Below are 24,002 nucleotides of genomic sequence, written 5' to 3' on the forward strand. Positions count from 1 at the left end.
GTTGATCACTGCAGCTCTTGCCTCTGCTTTCTTTTCAATTTTTAATTTTGTTAAATTGCTACATTATTCTCGAAGAAACATTTAAGCCTAACTAAAGCATGATCGTTAATATCATAGCCAACGACTCTGCCTTAGTTTTGGATGAAGGGATTATTGTAACGTGTGGTTGATATGATTAGAAAAAATAACATACTCCATCCATATATAATAAATGGTGCACTTGACCGGCACCAAGTTTAAAGAGGGTGAGTTAATGTTATTAAAATAAAAATACAAGTGGGTAAGTGAGGGTATTAAGGTATTCAAATAATATAAAAGGTAATGAGAAATAAAATGAAGGTATTCAAGTCGCTTTTGTCGAATATCCATTTTAGAGATAAATCTCGAACATTCAATTCTTTGTTGGCATTCACGTCTATGGCAGTAGAAATAATTGACAACACTGTTAATGACAGTAGAGGTCCCTATGTGTTCCACATAAGTGGTAGTAATCATCATAAATAGGGTCTTTGATCCCCGAGTCAAGGAATTTCCTAAAGTTTGCGTAATTATACATTTATGACATTGATAATGAAGTACAAAATCGCATGCATGTGATAGATGGTTCCGAATCTTCTATGATAAGCCCCATAATCCTACATAGAAGGACTACAAAAATGCTTGACAGTGTGGCCCTGTTCTTTTGGACTTTTTTGTAGTTCCATTAAGTTCAGTTCAGTTCAGTTCAGCTCCATTAAGTTTAGTTCAGTTCAGTTCAGTTCAGTTCAGTTCAGCTCCATTAAGTTCAGTTCAGTTCAGTTCAGCTCCATTAAGTTCAGTTCAGTTCAGTTCAGCTTCATTCAGTTCAATTCAAAAGAACTTTTTTGCAGTTCCATTAAATCCATATGATGCGATTAGAACTTTTGGACTTTTTTGCAGTTCCATTAAGTTCAGGTCAGTTCAGTTCAGTTCAGTTCAGCTCAGTTCAGTTTAGCTCCATTAAGTTCAGTTCATTTCAGTTCAGCTCCATTAAGTTCAGTTCAGTTCAGTTCAGTTCAGTTCAACTTCATTCAGTTCAATTCAGTTCAGCCTAAATCCATATGATGCGATGTTTCAGAATGCTCGAACCATGTTGCGTGACCAATGTGAATATCGAGATTTGCGGATTACGATTATTCGAGCTAGAGAAGGTAGACAATATGTTCACACTTTCTTAGACTCTCATGAATCTATAACTTAATTTTGGAACTTTTTTAGTTTCTTACTTCTGGTTTTATGTTTTGCACAAGGGACATACAATATTTAGAAACGTTTTGATACTGCCAAATAATAAACATTGTAATTAACATAGTCATTTAAAAGTTTTTTATACTCCGTACTTTTATAGGTACCCGTGCCATAGCACAGGTACATACTAGTTCTACATTAAAATATTATGCTCCCCTACTAGTTATTATTTCTCTCCCGTATTCTCACACATATTCACATCATCCTTTCTACCAATAAACTATTCACAATGATAAATTAACACATCCACCACTTACATTATTATTATAAGAAAATCAACTCACCTTCTTAATCTTTGTGTCGAGGGGTTTATAATTTTATTTACTTTTATGTGTGAAAATAAATCAATGTTAAGCCCTTGCGCGTTCGATAGTAAATAAGTTCACATGTAAACGATGCGTCGATGAATGTAGAAATCAAGCCCGGCCATGAGCCTAGGCGAAATGTGCAGCGACCTAGAGCCCAGAGTCTAAAAGGGGCCTAAATATTATTTGTCGGGTATTTTAGCAGTATTATATTTTGACGCGCTACTACACATATACTCATGGATAAGTGGTAAAGTAAAGTTCATGGAAGGTTTTCTCCACTACGTGGTCTGGTGTTTGATTCGTGTAAAACACATGCTTAGAACATATTCCCCCGTCCCATAATATAGTGTCTGTTTGACATTTTTCACAGGTCTTAAGAAATTTGAAAAATGATACTTCCTATGTTCTTTTTTAAATGACACAATTATTTATGCACGTTTGCCAATGCACAGTTTCAAACATTAATATCTTCAATTATGGATAAGAAGATATTATAAAAAGTTGATATTAAAAAGTATGTATTGAGACGGATCTAATAAGACCCCACACAACTATTTTTTTTTTAAAGTATAAATCACAAAAAGAAGTTAAAGGAGTTTGTATGAACAGAGTCAAAAACCCAGTTGTGTCATGTAAATAAGAATGGATGAAGTATATGATTAACAATTAATGTTGTACTTTACCAGAAAAATGCACAATGTATTTTACGTTTTAAACAAAAAGACAAAAAACAATAAATGTATGGAGCAGAGGGGGAGGATTGTTGAATTAAAAAATTAACAACACTATTTCTTATGGTACAAACATTAATAATGGACCCACATTTGTAGGCAAAATATGGGGGTATTTAAGTTGTTTGACAAGGGTATGTTAGGAAAATATCAATTGATTAAATACTTCCTCCGTTCCACAATAGATGCATTGTTTCTCTTTTGGACATTATTCATTAACTAACTTTGACAATTATTCTTTCACATTAGGTAAAAACAAACATAATCAAGTGAGATCTTGTTAAATTCGTATCAATGTAAATATTCCAAATATTAATTTTTTATAATTTTTACTTACACACAACTAGAGATGTTAATGTTCAAAGAAGCATATTGGGATACGTGAAAAAAGAAATGATGCATCTATTGCGAAACGGAGTTAGTAAGAAATTGTCAAAATAGATACAATATTTTAGAACACCCCAAAATGAAAAGCATAATTATACTCCCTCCGTCCCATAATTATAGTTTCGTTTGACTAAAAACACGGGTTTTAAGAAAAATGGAACATAGTACATGAAAAAATAGAATGAAGTACAAATGATGATTGAGTTGTATGGAAAAGTGGAATAAAGTACATGTGAAAGAAAATATATTACATAGGAAAATAGAATATAGTACATGGGTGGAGTTTTCAATACATTTTTAATTAATATAGTACATAAGAAAGTGAAGACCTTAGTAGCCAAAATTAGAAACATGACTATAATTTTGGAACAACCAATTTAGAAAACAGGACTATAATTTTAGGACGGAGGGAGTAGGATGGAGAGAGTATAAATAGTTTTTTGTTTTGTTTCTAAAATTGATTTCCTTTTCGCTTTTTCATAAACATCTTTCTATAAGGGTCCTGCTGAATCATAAAACTGTAAATAAATTAGAGTAGAGTTTTCATATGTAAGATCAGTAAGATATCGTGCGCTCCTTTAGGGAATACTTACTCAGGATTTATCACTACTCACTCCCCCCTTTTTACTTGACCGATTTGACCATTTTTTGTGAGAGTTTTATGGGTCACAAGAACAACTTCGAAAACAAAATCTTTTGTGTAACACCGTTTAACAGTTAGACTAGTAAAATTTATGAGTCGAATAGTTATTATTTTTTAACAAAGTTATTATTAACTAAAACTCATAAATCTTAACTAATTGATCTCATTGCTTAACTAATCAATTTCATTGTTTAACTAATTGGTTCATATCAGCGATCTACGTGGCACATTAGGTGACAACAAGGCGGTCTTTCTTTTAGACCGTCATTCCTAAAAGTTTGTACTTTGCAAAATATGAATAAAATTATGAGAAAGAATATTGAATAAAAAGATCGGCCACCATTGAAATGAAGATATCCATTTACATTTCATTGTGTTACTCCCTTCCTATCAGGAAAAAAAAAATATGCCTACCTCTACCAATCCCATGTAGTATATAAATTTAACCTAGAAATTACAACAAACATCGACCCATGGCATATACATAGTACACTTCCATTTTCCTGCCTGGATGATTTCTGCCCAAATTATACTAGGAACCACAATAGCTCAAAAATCTGTTACAGAATCGGCTGCAGCAGCCATCCAGAGAACAGCTGAGGAAGATCACCCCGTGATATCTCACTGCATCATCAACCACAATGTAACATAAAAGTATATCCGGCCAATCTCCAAAGATTGCTTAAGATGGAAAAAGACGGTGTTTTCCATGGAAATTAAATAGGCTTCTCAACGTTATCCAGAGGATTTGGATCGCTTCTTATCTCTCTTCCTCTCTTTCCTGGACCCATTTTCTTCGTAATTGTTCTTTCCAAAGCTTCCATTCTCTTTTACCTTTCCATACGATTTTGATTTAGAAGCCTTCCTCTTCTTACCCGAGGAAGAGGCACCGCTACTCTCGGCATTACCACCACGAGGCAGTGGTTCTTCCTCTTCCTCGTAATCATTATCAACTCGCCAATTACACAAAATATCCTGCTTCTCATCATAGAGTGAATCCAATGCTTCCCCAGCTCCTGGAAGCAAACTGTTGAATGTCAACTCACCTTTAGACCCTCCTTTCCGTTCCAACAAAACTGGGTCTGGTCTTATGATGGTTCCAAGAATACTCCGGTTAGGACCCAAATTCATGATGGTCTTGGTATTTGTAAGTGTTGCATAAGCCATCATGAAAGCTGATCGTATCTGAAGTGGGAAACACATCAGCTATAAAATTAGCAAGAGTAGCAAAGTTTAAGCAATCAGAGAATAAGAGGAGCAATCTATGAAGTAAATTAAGAAAATACAACAGAACTACCCCTGCTCTTATTCTCCTGCATTAATCATGAAGAGTGCAATGCCAGAGGAACCATATGATCATCAAAATTTATATTGTCGACTACAAGTACTAGCAATAGAGTCCCTAACCAATCAAAGATGTGGGAAGATTCACACAGCCCAAGATAGCAATAACCGCAGGTGTACAGAAATAGTACGAAGTAACAGTTTAGCTTCCTTGGTAACAATTTCATATTTTACCTGTCCGGAGTCACAATCTAGCTTCCTTATCCCATAAAGATGATTGAATTTTCAAAATTCATGAGTCTCACAGTTATCAATGTTGTAATGATGACACTTCTATGACCGACAAAACTGCATTTTAACCAACAATTGTCTAATGAACGATATTTCCTACCCCACCGCCGCAACCCCCCAATACAAATTATCAAATGTAGCCAACTGTTTTCAAGTTCACCTTCAAAGAAACTCTCATGACCGAGACACTAATAAGCAGGAAATTGTTATTGCAGGTCTCTCTCCACAGCAATAAACATGTGAGTATGTAAAGATTCTACCAAGGTCCAGGTCTATACAAGTTTATCCACCTGAAGGTAGTCTACAGGCAAATGCAACAATACATCAAAGTAACAGAACACTCTACAGGAAAAAGTTCTATAGACTATATAAACCAGACTTACAGTACAAGAACAGAATGCTTCACAATGATGAAAAGAAAAGAAAAGAAAAGAAAAGAAAATTTGCTTCCATTTGCACAGTCGTCATTCAACAAAGTTTGCCATATCTTTGGTTCTTCATCCTCACTCATGTCGAAATTTTGTAAAGGGACTAAATCAAATTGCGTGAATGAGGGACATATGGATCTCAAAAACTCCCAAGAAGTAACATCCTTCGTAGACACCAAGGAATTTCCTTTGGGCTAGTAAGCATAACATCAAAACAGAACAGGATATGTAAGGTGCATAATTCAATAACCAAGAACAACGAGCCAAAACCCAGAGTCTGATAGAAAGGCAACTGGAGTCCTACGCTTATTTCCTGACTCTTGCTTGTAAGGGGACAGTCTCCCTTTCTAGATGGATGGTATAGCCCTAATCTTCGGACGGGGTTTTCTGACGAGGATAACGAAAAGCGAAGCTATAGACGAGAAACTCAATTCCGCACTGCTGCTGAGTCGTCAGACTTATCCAAAAAGCGATCTTTTTTCATTTCAAAAATCCTATTTAGTCTATTTGAAAGTATGCTTAAGTCATCCCTACAACTGCAGGGCAAGGAAAAAAGTTGAAAGGCAGTGATGAATTGAAATTGCAAGCCTTTTCCAATTCTGACTGGGCTGAAACAGCGGACACCTTAAAATAGGTTTTTTCTCACAGGATAGCGGGAAACCAGTGAAGGAAAGCTCATAGATAACCATGGTGTCAGCAACAACCCTGGTTGAACCCCTTGTTCTAAGCAGCGGTCAAAGAAATGCTTTTAATAAGCAGGTTTCGAAGAAACTTCTAATTAATCCAATAGCTCAAAATTTGATATAGAAGAAGTTAAGATTTTGGGGTGATGCGAAGTTGCGGTCACGCACTAATGCGCTATAGTTTTCTAGCTGGAAGGCAAATCCTGCAATGTTTTGGCTCGCAATAAAGCTAGGGTCCTGATCAAGCAACTAGTAGTCCTATCCACTTGCTTCTGAGCCCGGCTAAACCCTTTTGAGCTACTGGTTTGAGTTGAGCTTTGAGCGATGTACCGTAATTACCGACTTCATTCCCAAAGCTTTAGCGACTACGTTCCTGAACTGCTAAGAATTTCCTCAAGACACAGAAGCTCCCGGCGGGGAAGAAGGTCCCCATGAGCACAAAAAGAGCTATTTGGCTAGATGGCACAGTCTTACCATCACATGGTAGTATGGTACAGTGACATATGAGATGTAAGAAATACAAAAAGATTCATCAAAATCAGCATTACTCAAATGCCTTCAGAAAGGCTACCATCCTGATTCCTGGCCACCTGATTAGAGGAGGGAGTTGACATGCAATGAAAGAGAGGCTATTATAAACTCATCCTTGCCCTAATCTTACAATAACTAGAAAGTCAGGTAGTTTAATGGGCCATTAACAAGATATCATAACAATCCAAAAGCCAAACAACGATGAATTTTCCATCCAAAATGAATAGGAAGAAAGAAAGAAAAAAAACAACCCATATAAAGGTCAAAATTCAGATTATTGTTCCTTCTCTCCAAAGCACTTTTTAACATACTGGTGTGACGCCTACAGCATCCTACTTTGGTATTTGAGCATATGTTTTTTTTTATCATTAACCAAACTCAGGGCAAAAGTGAAAGATATAAAAAGAAACGTTCATGTGAACAGTGAATACCATTATATTAGAGTATAAAAGATTCACCACATGATGTTCAATTATCACCAACTAACAGTAGATCAAACAAATCTAACCAATTCAAAAAATATGAAGGAAGAACAAGGAAATTTTCCAGGAAAAGAACCTACCTGGAAATAGTTAAAAGAGTTCTTCCCTATGTCATTGCCAGGTGTCTGCATACCAACAGAAGACAGCATACTACTGAGTAAATATGATAATTCAAACTAAAAGAGATAGCAAACCAATTTAAAGAGAGAGATTAATGGAAAAGTGCATATATTTCTTAGCTGACAATTTGAGTCACAAGCACAAAAGGTTAAAAAAAACAAAAACAAAACAACTATGAAGAGCAGCATATTTAAATTTCAGAGAAAAAGCGTAGTCCGACCTGCGGGTCTTCTATTGATATAAGAAACGGGCGTCCCTTACTTTGGAACCTGGGAAGAAAATAAACATCACAATGTAAAAAGTATGAAATATCATCACTCTAAAAAGCAAATCCACCATTCTGCCAGTGGCCAAACGCATGGAGAAACATGATTCCTAAAGGAAGACGGAGTTTCAAGTGAAGAAAGGGACATACCCCTTGCGACTCTTTAAATAAAAGGTTCCTCTTCCATTGCATGAGACACCGACATCCCAAGTGTTTAATCTATGAGCATAAAACTCAAAAAATTTGACCTGTACGAAGAAGAAATAGATTGCTTATAACACATGTAAAAAGGCATAGACATAAACATTAATTGTCTAGTTCAAACATACTTGAAGTCCTTCAAAAAGTTAGAAAAACAAAGTTAACAGCAAAAAACAAAATTGAAATTGTGATCTCAATTCTACTGCAACTTGATATCCAATCGCAAAACTATCTCACCGTAAAAGTATTGTAGATAACCACCTCTAATAGTATTCCATCTCCAATAAACCAACCATACAGGCTTTCCAGCAGTTCTAAGCTACAATGAGTCAGTGAGAATAACCAGATATCCAATCACCACTTTTGAGCAAGAAAGTTAACTCATACTACAAAACAATTCAAATAAATCTCCTTCTTGCCTCATCCATGCCTTAACCAGTAAACCCATATGCAACACGAAACGTCGAGCACTACCATCAACCAACCTTAACAGCTTCAGCGGTCTTCATCTCTCTTCTCTACCCCGGCCACTCTACTTTAGACTAACCCTTGAAGAGCATAAAGTTCATAATTATAACTCTATTAGAGTCCCTTCTCTTCCCTTCTTTAACTAACACATCCTATAAAATCAAAAGTAATTCAACATTTCCAAAACCTAAACTCCTGATTGCAAAATTTATGGATAATTTGTGAAACCTAGAACATCATCATTCATAAGACCTTCAATCGTATATACCATACCAACCACCTCCACGGTTTAAAATCCCTCAACAAGTTTACACAATCTGTCTCCTACATAACCCTCATCTCCCTATTTTATTTATTTCTTTGATAAGAAAGGAGATTATATTAACAGTGGGAGAAAATGAGAACAAACAAAGATGACAAGCTGTCCTCTGATCTGGAAAACAAAATTACAGATTGCCCCAATTTCTTTGTACCTCCCCAACCAAATAAGTCCCACCGACCTTAGCCCATAAAGATGCTAAATATGTGATCTTCTCCCACAAACCCACAATAACTAGGAAATTAACGAAACCCGTGAAAAGACGCTTGAGTTTCTCTCCAACCACACACACTACATGATTGCAATAGCATTGTGCCAAAACAACCTCTTCTCCTTACGCCTATCAAACCCCCTAAGAAAATTTGCAGCCAATCCATTATCTCTGAAAAGAAAACCCAAGATAAGCGCAAACCATCCAAAGGTAACTCGACACTTCACAATGTAAAAATACGTGAGTGACTCACTACTAGCATGTCAAAGCAAACAAATATTGATGCTTTTGGAGCAGGTCATTAGTGTCAATCCTCCCTAATGCCAATGTCCAACCCCGGCCTACTAGAGGTTGTTTTCTACTCCCTCCGTCCATTAATACTCCCACCGTTTTCCTTTTCGGGACGTCCCTTAATACTTGCACCGCTTCTATAAATGGAAACTTTAACTAATATTATATTATTTCTCACACTTACCTACTAACACACCTACACCCTACTCCCTACAAAAAATCAATTACAAACTCACACCTCTCACCCACCACTTCCTACCCCTTACACATTTTCCACTAACTATATTAAAAAAATACCCCACTATCAACTAACACCCATTAAATGAATAAGTCAATTCAAGTGTCTTAAACTCCGAACCGGTCAAACCGGTGCGATTATTATGGGACGGAGGGAGTACTTTTTTTTCAGGGGGTGGCATTGTGAACAGATACCCTAATTGTAGGTGGTACTTTGTTGTTTTTCTTTAAAAGAAAGGATACAAAGCTGATCATCATCAATTGTTCTGGTAGCACAGGTGGTACTTTGTTGTTTTTCTTTAAAAGATAAAGGATACAAAGCTGATCATCATCAATTGTTCTGGTAGCACAGGTGGTACTTTGTTGTTTTTCTTTTAAAGATAAAGGATAGAAGCCTAGAAGGTTGATCATCATCAATTTTTCTAGTTGCATAACCACCCTGGTTCAATCTTTAAAGGACTGACATTACTACAAAATGGGAGCACTTTGACAGATTTCAAAATGGTAAAAGACAGGACCTTGCAAAACGCAACCCCAAAAGAATCCCCAATGTTTGGAGAGAAAACAGATGTTCCTTTTCATGTCAGGGTTGTCGTAGTTGCATACAATTTTGATTTGTTAAGCAAGACAGTGTAAGTGAAATAAACTGCAACAAAATATATATATAGAAGCGGAAATCCTGTAGCTCCCTGTCCCGGCAGACAATGTAAAGGAGGAAAAAATTAAGATTATCATCAAAACATACCAGTAGTATTCCCAAGTTTTGTTCTGGAGATCTTTGGCAGTCGTTCACGCTCTGTAAATTCAATTAAAGAATGCAAAAAGGCAACAAAGTCACTACAAAACATTACAGAAGTTACAAGTTCAGTAACACAAGAAACACACAGTAACATATCATTGGCAATTAGGTATAAAAGACAAATGTGAAGTACCAGACATTATTGTAGTGAAACGAGAACAAAGAAGTTAGTTGCTTCACAAATCCATCTTTTGACCCCCCCCCCCCCCCCCCCAACTGCACAAAAATTTAGAGCTTCTTCATAGGTGCAATGACTAATGACGCCATCACAAAGCAGTAATTCTGCATTCTTCATATTCCTTCAATACCGTACCATTACAGCCGGCTGCATACTCCTATACCTCTAAAAGCCTCCTATCAAATTAGAATAACATTGGATGACAAGTCTCAAACTTATATACTACTCATTTGTCTGTGTTAATTATATGACAAATGTCTTTTTCAGGGATTTATATTTTGGCTCCGAAATTTTATATTTGTAAAATTTTGTTAAATATAAGTTCAATATTTTAGGCCTGTAATTCTGTTGGCCAATGTTGGTGCACCAGGTCGATTGGGATTTCCCTGCGCCTCAATAGAAGTGAGGTGCACTAAATAAAAAGTAAATAAACATTGTGAAAAAAGAGCTGTGTGTCTGACTGCGCTTCATCAAAATCACTTTGCCCAGACCTAAATAAGTAAGCATATCGCTTTGCACCAGTCGCGCTTCTCTAAACACTGGTGTTGGCATGTAACTGTTTTTTATTCATCAAGCTCAGATTATGATGTTTAAGTTCTCTAATTTGGGATGCCAAGTATTTGTTCATATTGGCACATGAGCAATTGAGCATTCAAATGACAGTCAAGGAGACACAAACCACCAACATCTTAGTAATTAGCAAGTCCAAGGTGTAAAAGGTTCTTGCATTATTCAAACCACCAACACCTTAAAGCCGAACCTTAACCACTTGCAACGCTTGAGATCCTAAAACACCAACAGCCAAGACTGTTTCTATAGCAGTATCGCACATCCCCCCAGTAACAAGAGGAATGTAAGTAGTTTTAACAGGTGTCTGTCTAAATTAGTGCAACTATGCAGGTAAGAAGAATATAATCCCTCTATGTTCTCTCAAAAAGTAAGACAAGACAATAAAATCTCCTATCCGCCAACACTAAAAAGTAAAGTTTCACTTACTCGCAACATAGCAATCAGCATGGCAAGAAGTGCATAAGAACCAACACCTCCAGAATATACCTATAATTGAGCAGATTATTAGTCAAACGGAACTTCAAAGTTCAAACCCCTTAGTAAATAATTAGTAAACATAACATTGAAGCATAGGATGAAGTGAAATTCTATACCTCATTCAACTCTCTCTGCTGCAGAAATACCTTAAGAATTAAACAGAGAGGTCTCAAGGGAGGCAACCTTGATATGGCATCCTGGAAAGTTAATTACATTACTATCATTGAACTTTTCATGTTAGACTATGAAATGATAATTATACCAAATTTGGTAAAGCAAGAAAGGAAATGACAAACTACGGCAGGAAAAGTTAAACCAACCATCATTTCAGGAGCAGAACAATACTCAAGAGCTATATCAGAGATTAACTTAGTAGAATGCGGACTGCAAAATTTTATGGTGTAAAATACTGGCCATTCTACATTAAATCTAAGTCAAAGACCCAAAAACCACAGAGATACATGGGTACTCCAAAGAAAATATTGGTTTTATCTATCCTTGAGTGATATCCAGGTTGGAAGCTCTCATTTTCAAACACCACATTGAGTTTTGGAACTAACTACCGAACATAGACTTCGTATTGAGTTTTGGAACTAACAACCAAATATCAAGATTTTGGTTATGGTAGCACTCATAAGTACCACTTAACGGAAGTGGGCCTCATTGATGGAATTCGCGTAGACGTTATCTGGTAGAGCTAGTCAAATAAAAACTTGCAAATAGAGTAATAGATGGTAGTTTTCAAAAACAAACTGGCAGTTTTTTTCAGAACACGGTAATAATATTAGGTAGTTAACCAAATTTCCTAAATATATCAGTTACAATAGCAATGACTTCTAGCGAAATGGCTAAAACCAAACTTTCTAGGAGACAGAAGGGTCAACTAACCTGGATATACTCGGCAGCTTTGGGACCATTGTCGACATCAAAACTACAAAAATAAAAATTGATTAGATTCCTCAGCAAATGAAGAAATAAACAAATAGCAGTAAATCTTCAAATTTCACCTTCATTAATTCTTTCACAACTTAAACTTTATGATCACATTGTACTTCATTAAAGTCTCGTTAACTTTGTTTATCTTTTCACTGTTGTGTACTATACTCTATGTTGATCAGTTACAGATAAGTTCGCACACACCCCGACCACCTTTTGTTGTGTAATGATACTATTTATCAATCAAGCTTTTCAAAATCTCTCTTTCGTTATGTAATCAAATGAAAAATAAATCGGAGATGCAGAGGAATGGCACCTCCAATTTCTACTTAAGGTATTCTTTTCCAAACCTCAATGGCTTCATTTTTCTCCCTGAACTATTAGAAGTCTAGCAGGGTCTAACACAAGGTTTTGATAATACCAGCACATTTTTTTTCAATAGTAGATAATAAAGATATATGATAAAGGCATAAAGCTACTAAGGAGGTGTCAACCTTTGTCAATAGGAGGGGGGCAAAAAACATCACGCTGTGTCATCGAGTCACTTAAAAGTACAACCGGAAAATGTGAAGGCAAAAACTTAAATGCACAATCTTGTATAAAGTAAGCATAATGATCAACAAGCTTTGTTACTCGGATTTTTCAAAAGTGCCAAGACTCCGATACAGTGTTGGATTTGACTTCAATATAGGTTTTCCGCTACTTTCTGAAGGACAATAGTCACCCATGACCAAAACAGATACGGCAAGGTTGATGAAAGATCCAAGTAACATAGCATCCACATATTCCACCAATTAACTAGTTGCCATATTTCTGCAATCCACTTGTCCGCGAGTCCATAAACCTCATCTTCCGCATTAGTTGAGCAATTTCCACTTTAGTGAGTAGGACCCGACAACTTACAAACAAAGATAAACTAGAGCACCACAAGGAAAGCACCAAGGACAAAAGAAATACAAAGTGACACTGGTTAAAGTTTGCAAAGATTGCATCTAACAATGCAAAATTCCTTGAGTATCTTCTCTCGGGATCATTAACTTTGTGACAGCCAAGCAAAGGAACATGTGTTAGGAGTACTCCCATCAACCTCTGAAGAAGTCAAAGTTTCAAGTTCCTTCTGCATAATTCCCCAGCTCAAAATACTCTTCTCCCACAAATGATACAGCCATACCATGACATCATCCCCACCAAGGACAATAATTATCTTAACCAAAAGATTCAGCAAGATACAAATTGTTTCCTAACGCATGCCTCCTCTATAAACATCAAAATCAACATTCCATAATGCTCCTAAAACTGCCGCCATGTATAGGGAATTGGATGTATCATGTATGTTTTCTTGTGATCCTTTGTCCGAAAAGCATTATCATAGAGCCTTATTAATATAATCCAAAGTCAATGGCTAGCCAGATTTTTAACTTCATTAGGCATGGGCAAAAGTCAGAAAGTTTTGGAATCATATATTTTTCCCTTCTCCCCGTGGAAATTCTGGTGAAAGTGCAAAGTAAGCAAGGAAGAAGAATTCTTGCTGAATAAAATACTTTGGGGGAGAAAACAAACTTTACATACAAAGAAAAAATTTCTTGAAGAATTCAGTAAAAAAAAAGGAAAACATTTGAAACTCATTGATAATATAAATATTTGTTTTACTACCAAAACAACTATGTACAAGAATCAAAACCGAGGAAACAAATAAAGAAAACCAATGGAGGAAGCTTTTCAACATTAATCAATAAAATTTTGTAACAGGAAACATTCCAGCCTTTTGCACAAAATGCCCCGCGATACAAAGAGAAAAACAACTGTCAGAAAAATATGAAGTGAAACCAGAAAAAAATCAACTGAAGAATTTTCTTTTAAAACATAGGCAAATGATACACCCAAAAGTCCAAAACCCAACTGAAGACCAAGGCACTCACTAAATAAAATATCATCTTATCCCTCAACATAAAAAGAATTTGAACAGAATATCAATTAATTCTGCAGAGCACAGCCACCACCAACCAACCAAAACACACGATCTTTAGGAGAAAACAGAAGGCACCCGCTACCCGAAAATTGTAGAAACACAAATTGATATTCTTCAAAATCATGCTACTGCATTGTACATACCATTGTATTAAATCCAGGCCGATCGCAAAGGTTTTTTAGCTTATCGTGACCTATATATTATGCCACAACAGCCTCAAACCCGCAGAAGTGGTTTCGCAACTGTTACTGCGATAGTGATCATATCCAAGGTTTAATACCATGACATATGCTGAAGATACCTATCAAGAAAGTCAATCAATCCAGAGATGAAAATGGTCTTCCCTAATTGCAGTAATAACTTGTTCTTACTTCTTTTCACCTCAAATAGCAATTAGCTATCATTACCCAAAGCTGTCCTTGATAGGATTAATAGCATATGTAGAAGTTTCATCTGGCATGGGTCCTATGACAAGTTGAGACTGGGTTCTGTCTCGTGGGACAATGTCTGCAAGCCTAAATCTTCTGGCGGCCTGGGTTTAAGAAGAATTGATAGTTGGAATGTGTCAGCTATTGGTAAGCTTACGTGGGCTATTGCTGCTAAAAAGGATAATCTTTGGGTTAAACAGGTCACTGCCGTGTATATCAAAAGGAGAGATTGGTGGGATTATGTAGCTCCACCTGATAGTTGTTGGTATTGGAAAAAAGTTTGTTGTGTTAAAGAGAAAATGGAGATTTTCTCTAAAAATGATTTCTTCCAGCTGCACAAATTCTCCATTATGGAAAATTGTAAAAAGCTTATTGGTGTGCAACAGAAGCTCTGGTGGTCTGGTGGTGTTTGGTGTAGACTAACAATCCCAAGACACCGTTTTTGTTGTTGGCTTGCTGTGTTACAAAGATTGAAGACCAGGGATAGATTAGCCAAAATGGGCATCTGTACTGAAATTTTATGCCCTGTTTGTGGTATACAGGATGAGTCGCATCAGCACCTTCTTTTTTTACTGTATTCATAGTCAAAATTGTCTCACTGCTGTTAAGGCTTGGTGCGGCTCAGAGGAAGTGCTGGTGATGTTCTGGGCATATTGAGATGGATTTTCAGAAGAAAGGTTAGTAAATTCAGGAAAAATGTTCTCTACTCTTATCATTGCAGCTACTGTTTATCATTTATGGAAGGGGCAAAATGATGCAGTGTGGCATCAAAGGGTCGTGTCTGAACAAGGCTTTTCTCCGCAATTAAGGCTGATGTCAAATTCAGAATTGTAAAATTTTTACCACAGAAGACAAAGCAAGTAGATATTGATTGGTTTAATACTCTTGTATATTTCTCCGGTTGTTGCTGGTACTTTTTTTTTTCTTTTGAGCTCTTCGTTTTGAGGAAGTCCTGCCTAGAAGGTTTGTCTCATACATGGAGGCTCTTAGGTTGTATCCAGTTCTTTTGTTATTGATATTTTACTTACCAAAACAAAAAAAAACTTTGGAAGTATGGCGTCCAGTGTCCATCAATTCACGAACTCCCAAGTCCAAATAGTAGAAGACAACCAAGCATAAGGATGACACAAAGAGCAGAAAACACTACTACAAAACTAACCACCACATTGTTTTTATCTGGCTACAAGCAAACAGTGTTCATGTAAAAGCAATGGATGAGAAAGAAACAAAAGACAACTCAGGAGAGCATAGCTAATTAACAGAGAAACAGCAGAATGCAAGGGAAAAAAGGAAAGAAATAGTTAAAGGTAAGCAGGAAGAGAACTATTAGCAAACGTTATAGTATCACTGCAAAACCCAGTAATACGGAGAACAACTTACATTCCTCCAATTGGAGGCAAGTGCAAATGCAAGCTTACGAATGTGCAACTAGCAATTGAAAATAAAGACAGGGAGATGTTACAAACAGATAGTGACCCCACCTAATGTCAAATTGAACATCAGTCACCTTCTCCACAAATTTAATAATCGGTACCCTAGCTTTGCCAATCACCTGTGAACCAATTAACAGCATGTTAAATGCTGTGTAAACATACGTACAATTTAACAAATTGAAGAGGCAGGAAAATTTAGTCAAGTAACTTGAGTCTTGACCCAAATACCATAAGAAGAACCAAGGTTCCAACAATTAGAGGTAATCTGGTTATGAAATGAACAAACTTATCTTCAGCAGATTTTCAGAAAGCAAAATTCCACAGAATGATGAATGATCAACCTTTTAATGTCGGTGTATAAAATTTTGATACTATGAACAGAATACATATACTCCTACATGCTCTTCCTTATTCCCTGCCTCACTAACCCCTCCTTCCTCTAACCCCTTTGGCATGCACCAACCATCACCTTTTATCCCTTTTGACCATCCACTTCTGCTTCCTGTCCCTTATTCTCTCCTCTATCTTCTTTTCTTCCCCATAACCTCTTGGGTCCATCAGGTGGCTAGCTATGCAGCACAGAGGCGGAGAATGTAACAGGAAAGAAGAGGCGGCCGGCTATTCTCAAAACTAGTATACAGGATCAAGTAGACAGAAAATCAAAATTGAATTTATAAAATTATTGCATACTGAATAAGTCATATAAGGCAATAGCACCTGCCTCTCTACAAAATGTGGATCATATAGTTCAGAAACAAAACAAGAGGGTGAAGTCAACCCGAGGAGAGAAGCAGAAAGTTTTGCTACGATGCAGAAAGTTTTGCTACGATGCAGAAAATAGACCAATGTCCAGCACTTCTCTAAACAAAGATAACCACCAAGAAGAGTGAGCTGGTGAGTAGACCTGTCACACAGTAGGATTCGTTGGATATTTTCATGTTCAGGCCAATTTGGGTCGGATAATGCTTGTTCAAACCTGATGCTTTCGGATTAGGTTGACCAACCAGGTTAAATTTAAGACACTCGTTTTATTTCCAATTTTTTGAATGTGGTAGATGTAACCATTTCAATATAATATACAAAATACATGTCCTGAATATCAATTCATGATAAACATATTCAGACTCAAACACAACCATAGGAATCATGCATAATTTCAAAAAAGCATGCTAGGTCCAAGACGTCCAACGAAATTAATAGCTCAAGGAATTTCTGTAGGAAAGTTCTCATAATCTAGTTTAATTACTTTAACTGCAATGTTTTTAGCTCATGTCCAAAATGGTCAGGGCGAGTTGGACACTTGGACCCACTTTTGTTCAAAGTAATAGTAAAGTCCAACCAACTATTCTCAAATCGTTCTTGGTTTGCTAGATGGATCCAAAAGGTGAGTAATAGTTTGGCGGCAAGTCAAGACTCGAGATTTTGGCAAGAAGTTTGGCACCGTTAGCCAATGTAATAGAGATAGGGAGAGTAAAGAATCTTGAACTTCAACGGAAGGGAGTCAAACCAACTTTTCTCAAATCGTTCTTGGTTTGCTAGATGGATCCAAAAGGTGAGTAATAGTTTGACGGCAAGTCAAGAACTCAAGACTCGAGATTTTAGCAAGAAGTTTGGCACCGTTAGCCAATGTGATAGAGATAGGGAGAACAAAGAATCTTGAACTTCAACGGAAGGGAGAGACTTAGGTCAGCTCAAACCTAGTGTTTTGAGAGGATTTTTCAAAAACTTTTCTAGAGATTAAAAAAATGATGTATTTAACACACATTTCTAAACTATGGGCCAGACTGATTTTTAGGAAGTGTTTTATTCCTGATTTTAGTTGTTTTCAAAAGTATCCTGATTCGAGAATATTGACCCATTGGTTGCTTTTTTTGCGTCATGGATGGCTAGCCCACATGGAGAAATGTTTAACTATCTATTCGCCACCAAAACCTATGGGGGCAAACACCCATCACTCTTTCATTCCCTTATTCTCTTGCCGAATGAATATCCCTCTTCGTCTTAAACCCACTAAAGACTCACTTAAAAGAATTAAGAATAGGCAAGCTTTAACAGTTGTGCCTCATCCTCAGTGTTCCACAAGCAACTCCAAGACCAAACAGAATTGAGATGGCTGGATAAAGGAAGGTTCTCCTAGAGAAAGGAAGAGAGAAATAAAATGTAGTATGGTCTGGACTCTGGAGAAGGTGAAGCAAAAGTAGGCATAAGAAAAAGTTCCAATATAAGTCTCCATTGAATGACTTCAGTCCAGTCACTGTGAATCCATCTCAAGATTTTATGGTACCACCTGTTTACCCTTACTCCTTAGATTAAAAAACAAGTTACCTCATTGAGAGTATTCCAATTTCCAGTACTAATAAAGTAATAATGACTGATAACAGTAAACCAATACCACTACAACTCGTAATAATGACATCATTTGTGCTTCATTCTTGAAATACCATATACCTGCATCTTCTTTGCAATTCCCTTTTGTGATAATGCCCTAGCCAGAGCCTGTAAGCCAATTTGTGGAGTTTTTATATTTGATTCGAGAATCACAACCTGTAGTTAACACCAAAGCTTTAGGTTAGAGAACTGTGATAAAATTTAACACACTACAATAATACAGACATGCTTTGACATATTCAGAAATGAACTGTTCTTATTCGGGCACATCATCTTTTTTGTGTTTATCCAGCTATTAGAAAATTACATAAAGTCATGGCCTCTTGTGGATTTTTAGCTCAAGGAAGTTTCCCTAGAGAAAAGTTTATATCATTGTGAGGTGTCTAAGATGCAAAGGCCAAATAATTCATGGGAAAAAAATCCCTTAAAATATTCCAAAATTGGAACTTCCACAGTGAATCCTCCTGACAAAGCATCTCTACGTTTGATGAGACAAAGATGTGAAGAGGATAAGAGAACAGTGAAAAGAACAAACACAATACAATTTGAAAGTAGCCTCTTTTCTAATCCTTGCTCATTGGGCACATGCATCAAACCACAAGAAAAGAGCAAAACTCCCAGAAACAAACCTCACCACCTAACAAATTTACAGAACAGATATGCCAATTAACGGAAAAAACAAAATTAAGCTTGCAATAATCAATACTCAAATAGATTTTTATGTATTGCAGCATGACATAAAACGCCAAAAAAAAAAAATATATATATATATATATAAGCTCAAAAGGCATGAAAAAAAACAAGACAGACCAAAGCAATGTTGCAATACCACCCATACTCACAGACCAACCTCCACCTTTACCCCCCAAACAAAAAAAAAAAGACAATCAAAGAAAACAAAACAAGAGGGGAAAATCAGAGGAAACAAAAAGGCGACAGAGAAATAAGAGAATGTAAGAGAAGCTTAAGTGATTGAGATAGTTGAGTACTAGCTACTGCTCTATGGGTCTGAAACAAACAACCGCCGAGTACAAAAGAACTTTAGTATTATGCATGTTGTTTTACAATACCCACAAACTCAAGGCCTCAAGCTTTGCTCGAACATGCATGTTAAATTGTTAACTCATTTACAGACTTGTTTAGATCAAGAATTTTTACAGTACATAGATCATGTAGCTACTCCTTCATTCCCCAAAATGAACATAATTTTAGGACACTTCACTTTGACTAAATGATGTTAACTGTCAAATCAAAACAGCAAAATAAAAGAAAAGAAATTTGGAAAATTAAGTAAAACCAAAAGCTTGAGTAGGTCCCAAGCCAGAAACAAGGAGGCAACATACATACATCAATATCACTTGATGGAAGATAGAGCCCTGTTCTGTATGACCCGAAAACCTCTACCTGCAAACCAATAGATGACATTGACCACACTTTAAAAAACATAAGCGTGAAAAAATAAAGTAAAAGAAGAGTCAAGTCCACAAAGGAGAGTCAAAAATACCCTGCAATAGGGCCATATATATCTGATAACGTCTGATACGCGTTCAATAGCTGAATTGCGTGATGCTGCTTCTTCAGGAGTTGGAGAGAGAAAATCACAGAAGTCCAGGATCTCTGAGATGCCAAGACAGAGTCATATGGTTAGCAGATTCTCCATTCCACATGTTATACAACCATAATGTAACTCTGCATTTACTGATAAATCACAGAACAGAGCACAGCACACCACATCAGAAAGTTAAACCTAATTTTTGGTGAAAAAAAGAACCCGGAGTGTGGTAGGGGAGGGGAGTTCATATGTTTTAGGAGCCTTCCAAATATTAAAGAGGATACAACTTTTTTTGGTCCTTCAATAACAGGGAGATTAGCAAGACAAACCAAACTAATTCTAGACCTCACTCACTATCTAAACTACAAAAAAGGTCCAACTGAGTGTTGATTTAGACAGGACCCTGGAATTCTTATTTACATGAAGTTCATGCCATAGTTCTTCCAAGCTCTTTCTCCAACAAATTACCTCAACTTGTCAAATACAGGTCCAGGTACAGGTTCAAGGGAGCAGCTGATACTAACTGCATGATCCATTAAAATTAACCAACCGCAAAAAATGCAGCGAGCAAGTCCAAAAATTGTGATTTCAGTAAATACAGTACACAAAATCCATAAGCGACCCAGAAGAAGATACTGTGTCATCAAAATTACATTAAGTTTTAGTTGATACTCTATAGAAAGTTCACTGAGCCTTCCCTGGTTACTTAACAGCGAGGAACAGAGAACGGTCAATATGCTGTAGGCTGTAACCTAGTTTTGTCTTCATCATCCATCCTCATTCACCATCTTATAATATTCACTACCATAGATACTTTCCATCATAACCTAATAGTTGGCAAGTTTTGGATGGTAGCAAGGGGTAAAGAGAAAAATTGTTGCAACAACGCAACATGGCCAACAAAGGGCAGGAACTAGCTTGCCAGAGGCCTCAAGGCCCTCAATACCATTCTCATTTCTGGCAAAGCCCTATTATAAGAAGGCAATAGGTTTCTTGGAATCAGACATAGAATAAGGTAAATTTTGTAGAAATAGAAATTTGCCTTTTTTGCATTCACTAGTGTTGGACCGCGCGCTCACCCAAGATATTGAAATCAATTAGTAAAATCAAATTATCAAAAAAGCAAAATGATTAGGGAAGATCAGACCAAAGAAAATACAGAGGAGGGAGGAATGGAAGAAAGAAGAGAGACACGGGAAAGAAAGAGAGGCAAAACAAATAAAAGAAATAAGAAAAGAGAAAAGCAAAACAAAGTAAAAGAAGTAGGAAAAAATGCAAGGAGACTTGAACCTTAGATGCTTGCAACACCAATATAAAGCCTCTAAAGGGAAGGTTTGCAAAATCCATTCCTTATAAATAGTGAATTTCATGGTTTTGTCACTCATATGAGTACGACTATTGGGAAGGAAATAAAGCAAAGTACTTCAATTGGATGTATTTTAAAGGTTTGGGATTGCCCTAATAATCTCTGTACTAAAAAACACTTATTTAACCTGCATTCTTTTGTCGGGGGAGGTCATGAGGGGAAAGGGAAGGGAAATTAAGAAAACGTTTAGCCAAGACTTAACATCAGAGCTTCTGAATTAGAAACTGTGGGAGTAAGAGCTTCTACAGTCCATGTGTTCTACAGATTTCTGACCACAACATCGGAAGTCAGCTAGGAGTCAGCAAAGCACAGAGCCACAGATGATCTGAGATCAAATAAAAACAAAACTCAAAAGTATGCAATAGTTTCTGCTTTTTGAACATTACTCGGAAAAGAATCAAAAGATATAAAACACATATGAGGGCATATTCTATAAATTTCCTTTACCTACTGACCACTTTATGCTGCCTCAATGCCTCCCGACAACAATAATTCCAAATAGTAAGCCAAGAACGACATAACATAGGCGAGGCGTAACATCATCATTATCATCATTATCATTACCCCATTGCCTCAAAGAGGCTCCCGCAAGAAGCGGGGTAAGGGGGGTCGAACGTACGCAACCTTACCCCTGCAATTGTTGAGAGTTTGTTTCCAATTGACCCAAAAGCGATAACGGGACAACAACGAACGGGAGGACCATCTTCTACTTCATGGAAAGGAAGCGAAGAGGTTTTAAGAGCCATTTTATTAGGCGAGGCGTAACATATAATTTAAAATTCTTTTAGGTAACAAAAACTCCAAAAGAAACCTCGATGTTAGAAAAACTGACCAACAGTTCTTGAAAGTTCACTACAAATATGGTGCCGTAAATTTATTACAGACTTCCAGATATATTCATAGAGCCCAACAACAATCAGCCCCTCACTCATCAACCAGATGCTTGAACACTATACCAGCTAAATGACCTCAACTGAGAGCTAATAAAAGTCCTCCACACAATGTCAGATCCATAACAGTTGTCCAAGGACAAGCAAAATGCGCATATCCATATTATATATGGAATTACGGAGTAATGTTATCACAGTAATACCACATCTATATCCCATGCTATTCGAGAAAGAGAACGTGAGCTGAAGTTCTCTTTTCCGCTGCTTTTTCTTTTCAAATCAGTGAAAGAGTAATATACTGAGTGATTAGTTATGAATGAAGTGTTTCACTTCAATGTCGAACAACTTGGTACTCCATATTTGTTATCTTATATCTGTTGATCTTAATAAAAGCCATCGTCTAAAAATCATCATACGTAGCTAATTAGCTATTTCCTCATCCCATATACCTTCTACATTATAGTACAAAACACGGTCAATTATGCTTCCACTCAAATTTTCCCTCCATGCTCCCACGTTCAATGCCTCTACCACCCTCCAGTAGCAGTAACACTTTCAAAATTACGAAAATACTTTCTTTCTATATGAATAACTCGGATTTCTGAGTATTTATTCCACTCCTCAAACTACAAACAATGCCCCAAACATAGAAGATTAAGTCCAACAATGTCAACAAATATTCATATCAAACTATTCCCATAATCCACACATCAAAACACAGTCTATAAAAAATATTGTACTCCTAAATTATCATCACCAATGATTACTAGGAATACCATAAAGCAACAATCTTTGAACAAAACAGAACAAAACAAAATATCACTTGTCCAAATTACCTTTATGGAGTTGAAGCATAGGACTCTTGAACCGACAATCGGCGCGAAACCAACCGCTCTCTAGTGTCCGCTCCGGTATCTGCTCAGCTTCCTTGTCTCTCTCCGCCGCAACCACCACCTCAGGGGACGGATTCGTTTGAATAACTTTATCGGAAAAATCGTTGACGTCAAGGGAGAAGTAATCAACTGCGGCGGCGTCCGTAGAGGTGGGTTCCAATGAGGAGAGAGAAATTTCGTTGCGGAACACTACGAAGTCGTCATATTCGTCGTTGCCTGCAATGGTGGCGGCGGTGTCTGCCGCGGAAGAGGGGAGGAGAGGGCTTAGGGTTTCGTAGGAGTATTTAGTGACTGCCATTGCACTTGATTAATTGCGAGCTTCTTCCCCCCTCCTGTTTCCTGTAGTTCTGCAGTCCTGTTCTTGAATGCAATGTCAAGGTTATTCTGAGGTAAAGAAATCTAGGGTTTATGATTTGAAAAAAAAAATAAAGGGCTTAAGGAACCGGATGGTCTTGCACGTATACGTATAAGGTGTACAATAAAGTGACAAATTTAGTATCAAAATAAATTTTTATTGGGTTTTTTTTTTTGTAACTTTTATGTAGTTTTTTTTTGGGCCTTTTTAATATATTTTGGTTAACTTTTATATTAATAAAAAATGATAGATAAAAATTTTAAAGTGTTAAATGATTAATTATATACGTAGTATATTATTAACTATTTTGAAAAAAAAAATTATTAAAATGAAAAATTTTATCACAAAAAAATAGATAACTTTTATTTATATAAGGGTAACTTTTAATTATTTTGAGTTAACTTTTACTTTGATGTATAATATTTATTGTACACCCCTTGTAAATAAAAATTTGTGTTATATATATATATAGAGAGAGAAAGGCTCCCGTAAGACCACTTCTTACGATAAGAATACTTCTTACGGTAAGAACACTTTTTAATAATGGCATTTTCATAATTTTTATAAACAAATAAACCAATTTAATTGTTTTTTAACGTTTTTTTTCATTATTTATGGCACC

The 24,002-nt window shown here is 36.5% G+C and overlaps 1 protein-coding gene across 1 annotated transcript; it reads right to left on the reverse strand.

Annotated features, from left to right (window-relative positions):
• Window positions 1–3,654: 3,654 nt before the first annotated feature.
• Window positions 3,655–23,424, reverse strand: LOC110805492 (uncharacterized). Its single transcript, XM_022011104.2, has 13 exons — window positions 22,969–23,424; window positions 19,829–19,941; window positions 19,672–19,728; window positions 18,385–18,480; window positions 15,985–16,055; window positions 12,059–12,101; window positions 11,287–11,367; window positions 11,120–11,179; window positions 9,892–9,942; window positions 7,570–7,667; window positions 7,375–7,423; window positions 7,115–7,159; window positions 3,655–4,520 (listed from the first exon to the last, which is right to left on the reverse strand). Exons 1-13 carry the CDS (start codon window positions 23,321–23,323, stop codon window positions 4,071–4,073), a joined length of 1,569 nt encoding a protein of 522 aa, XP_021866796.1. The 5' UTR covers window positions 23,324–23,424; the 3' UTR covers window positions 3,655–4,070.
• Window positions 23,425–24,002: the final 578 nt, after the last annotated feature.

This window comes from Spinacia oleracea, chromosome 4, assembly GCF_020520425.1.
Source record: "Spinacia oleracea cultivar Varoflay chromosome 4, BTI_SOV_V1, whole genome shotgun sequence".
Taxonomy (NCBI): domain Eukaryota; kingdom Viridiplantae; phylum Streptophyta; class Magnoliopsida; order Caryophyllales; family Amaranthaceae; genus Spinacia; species Spinacia oleracea.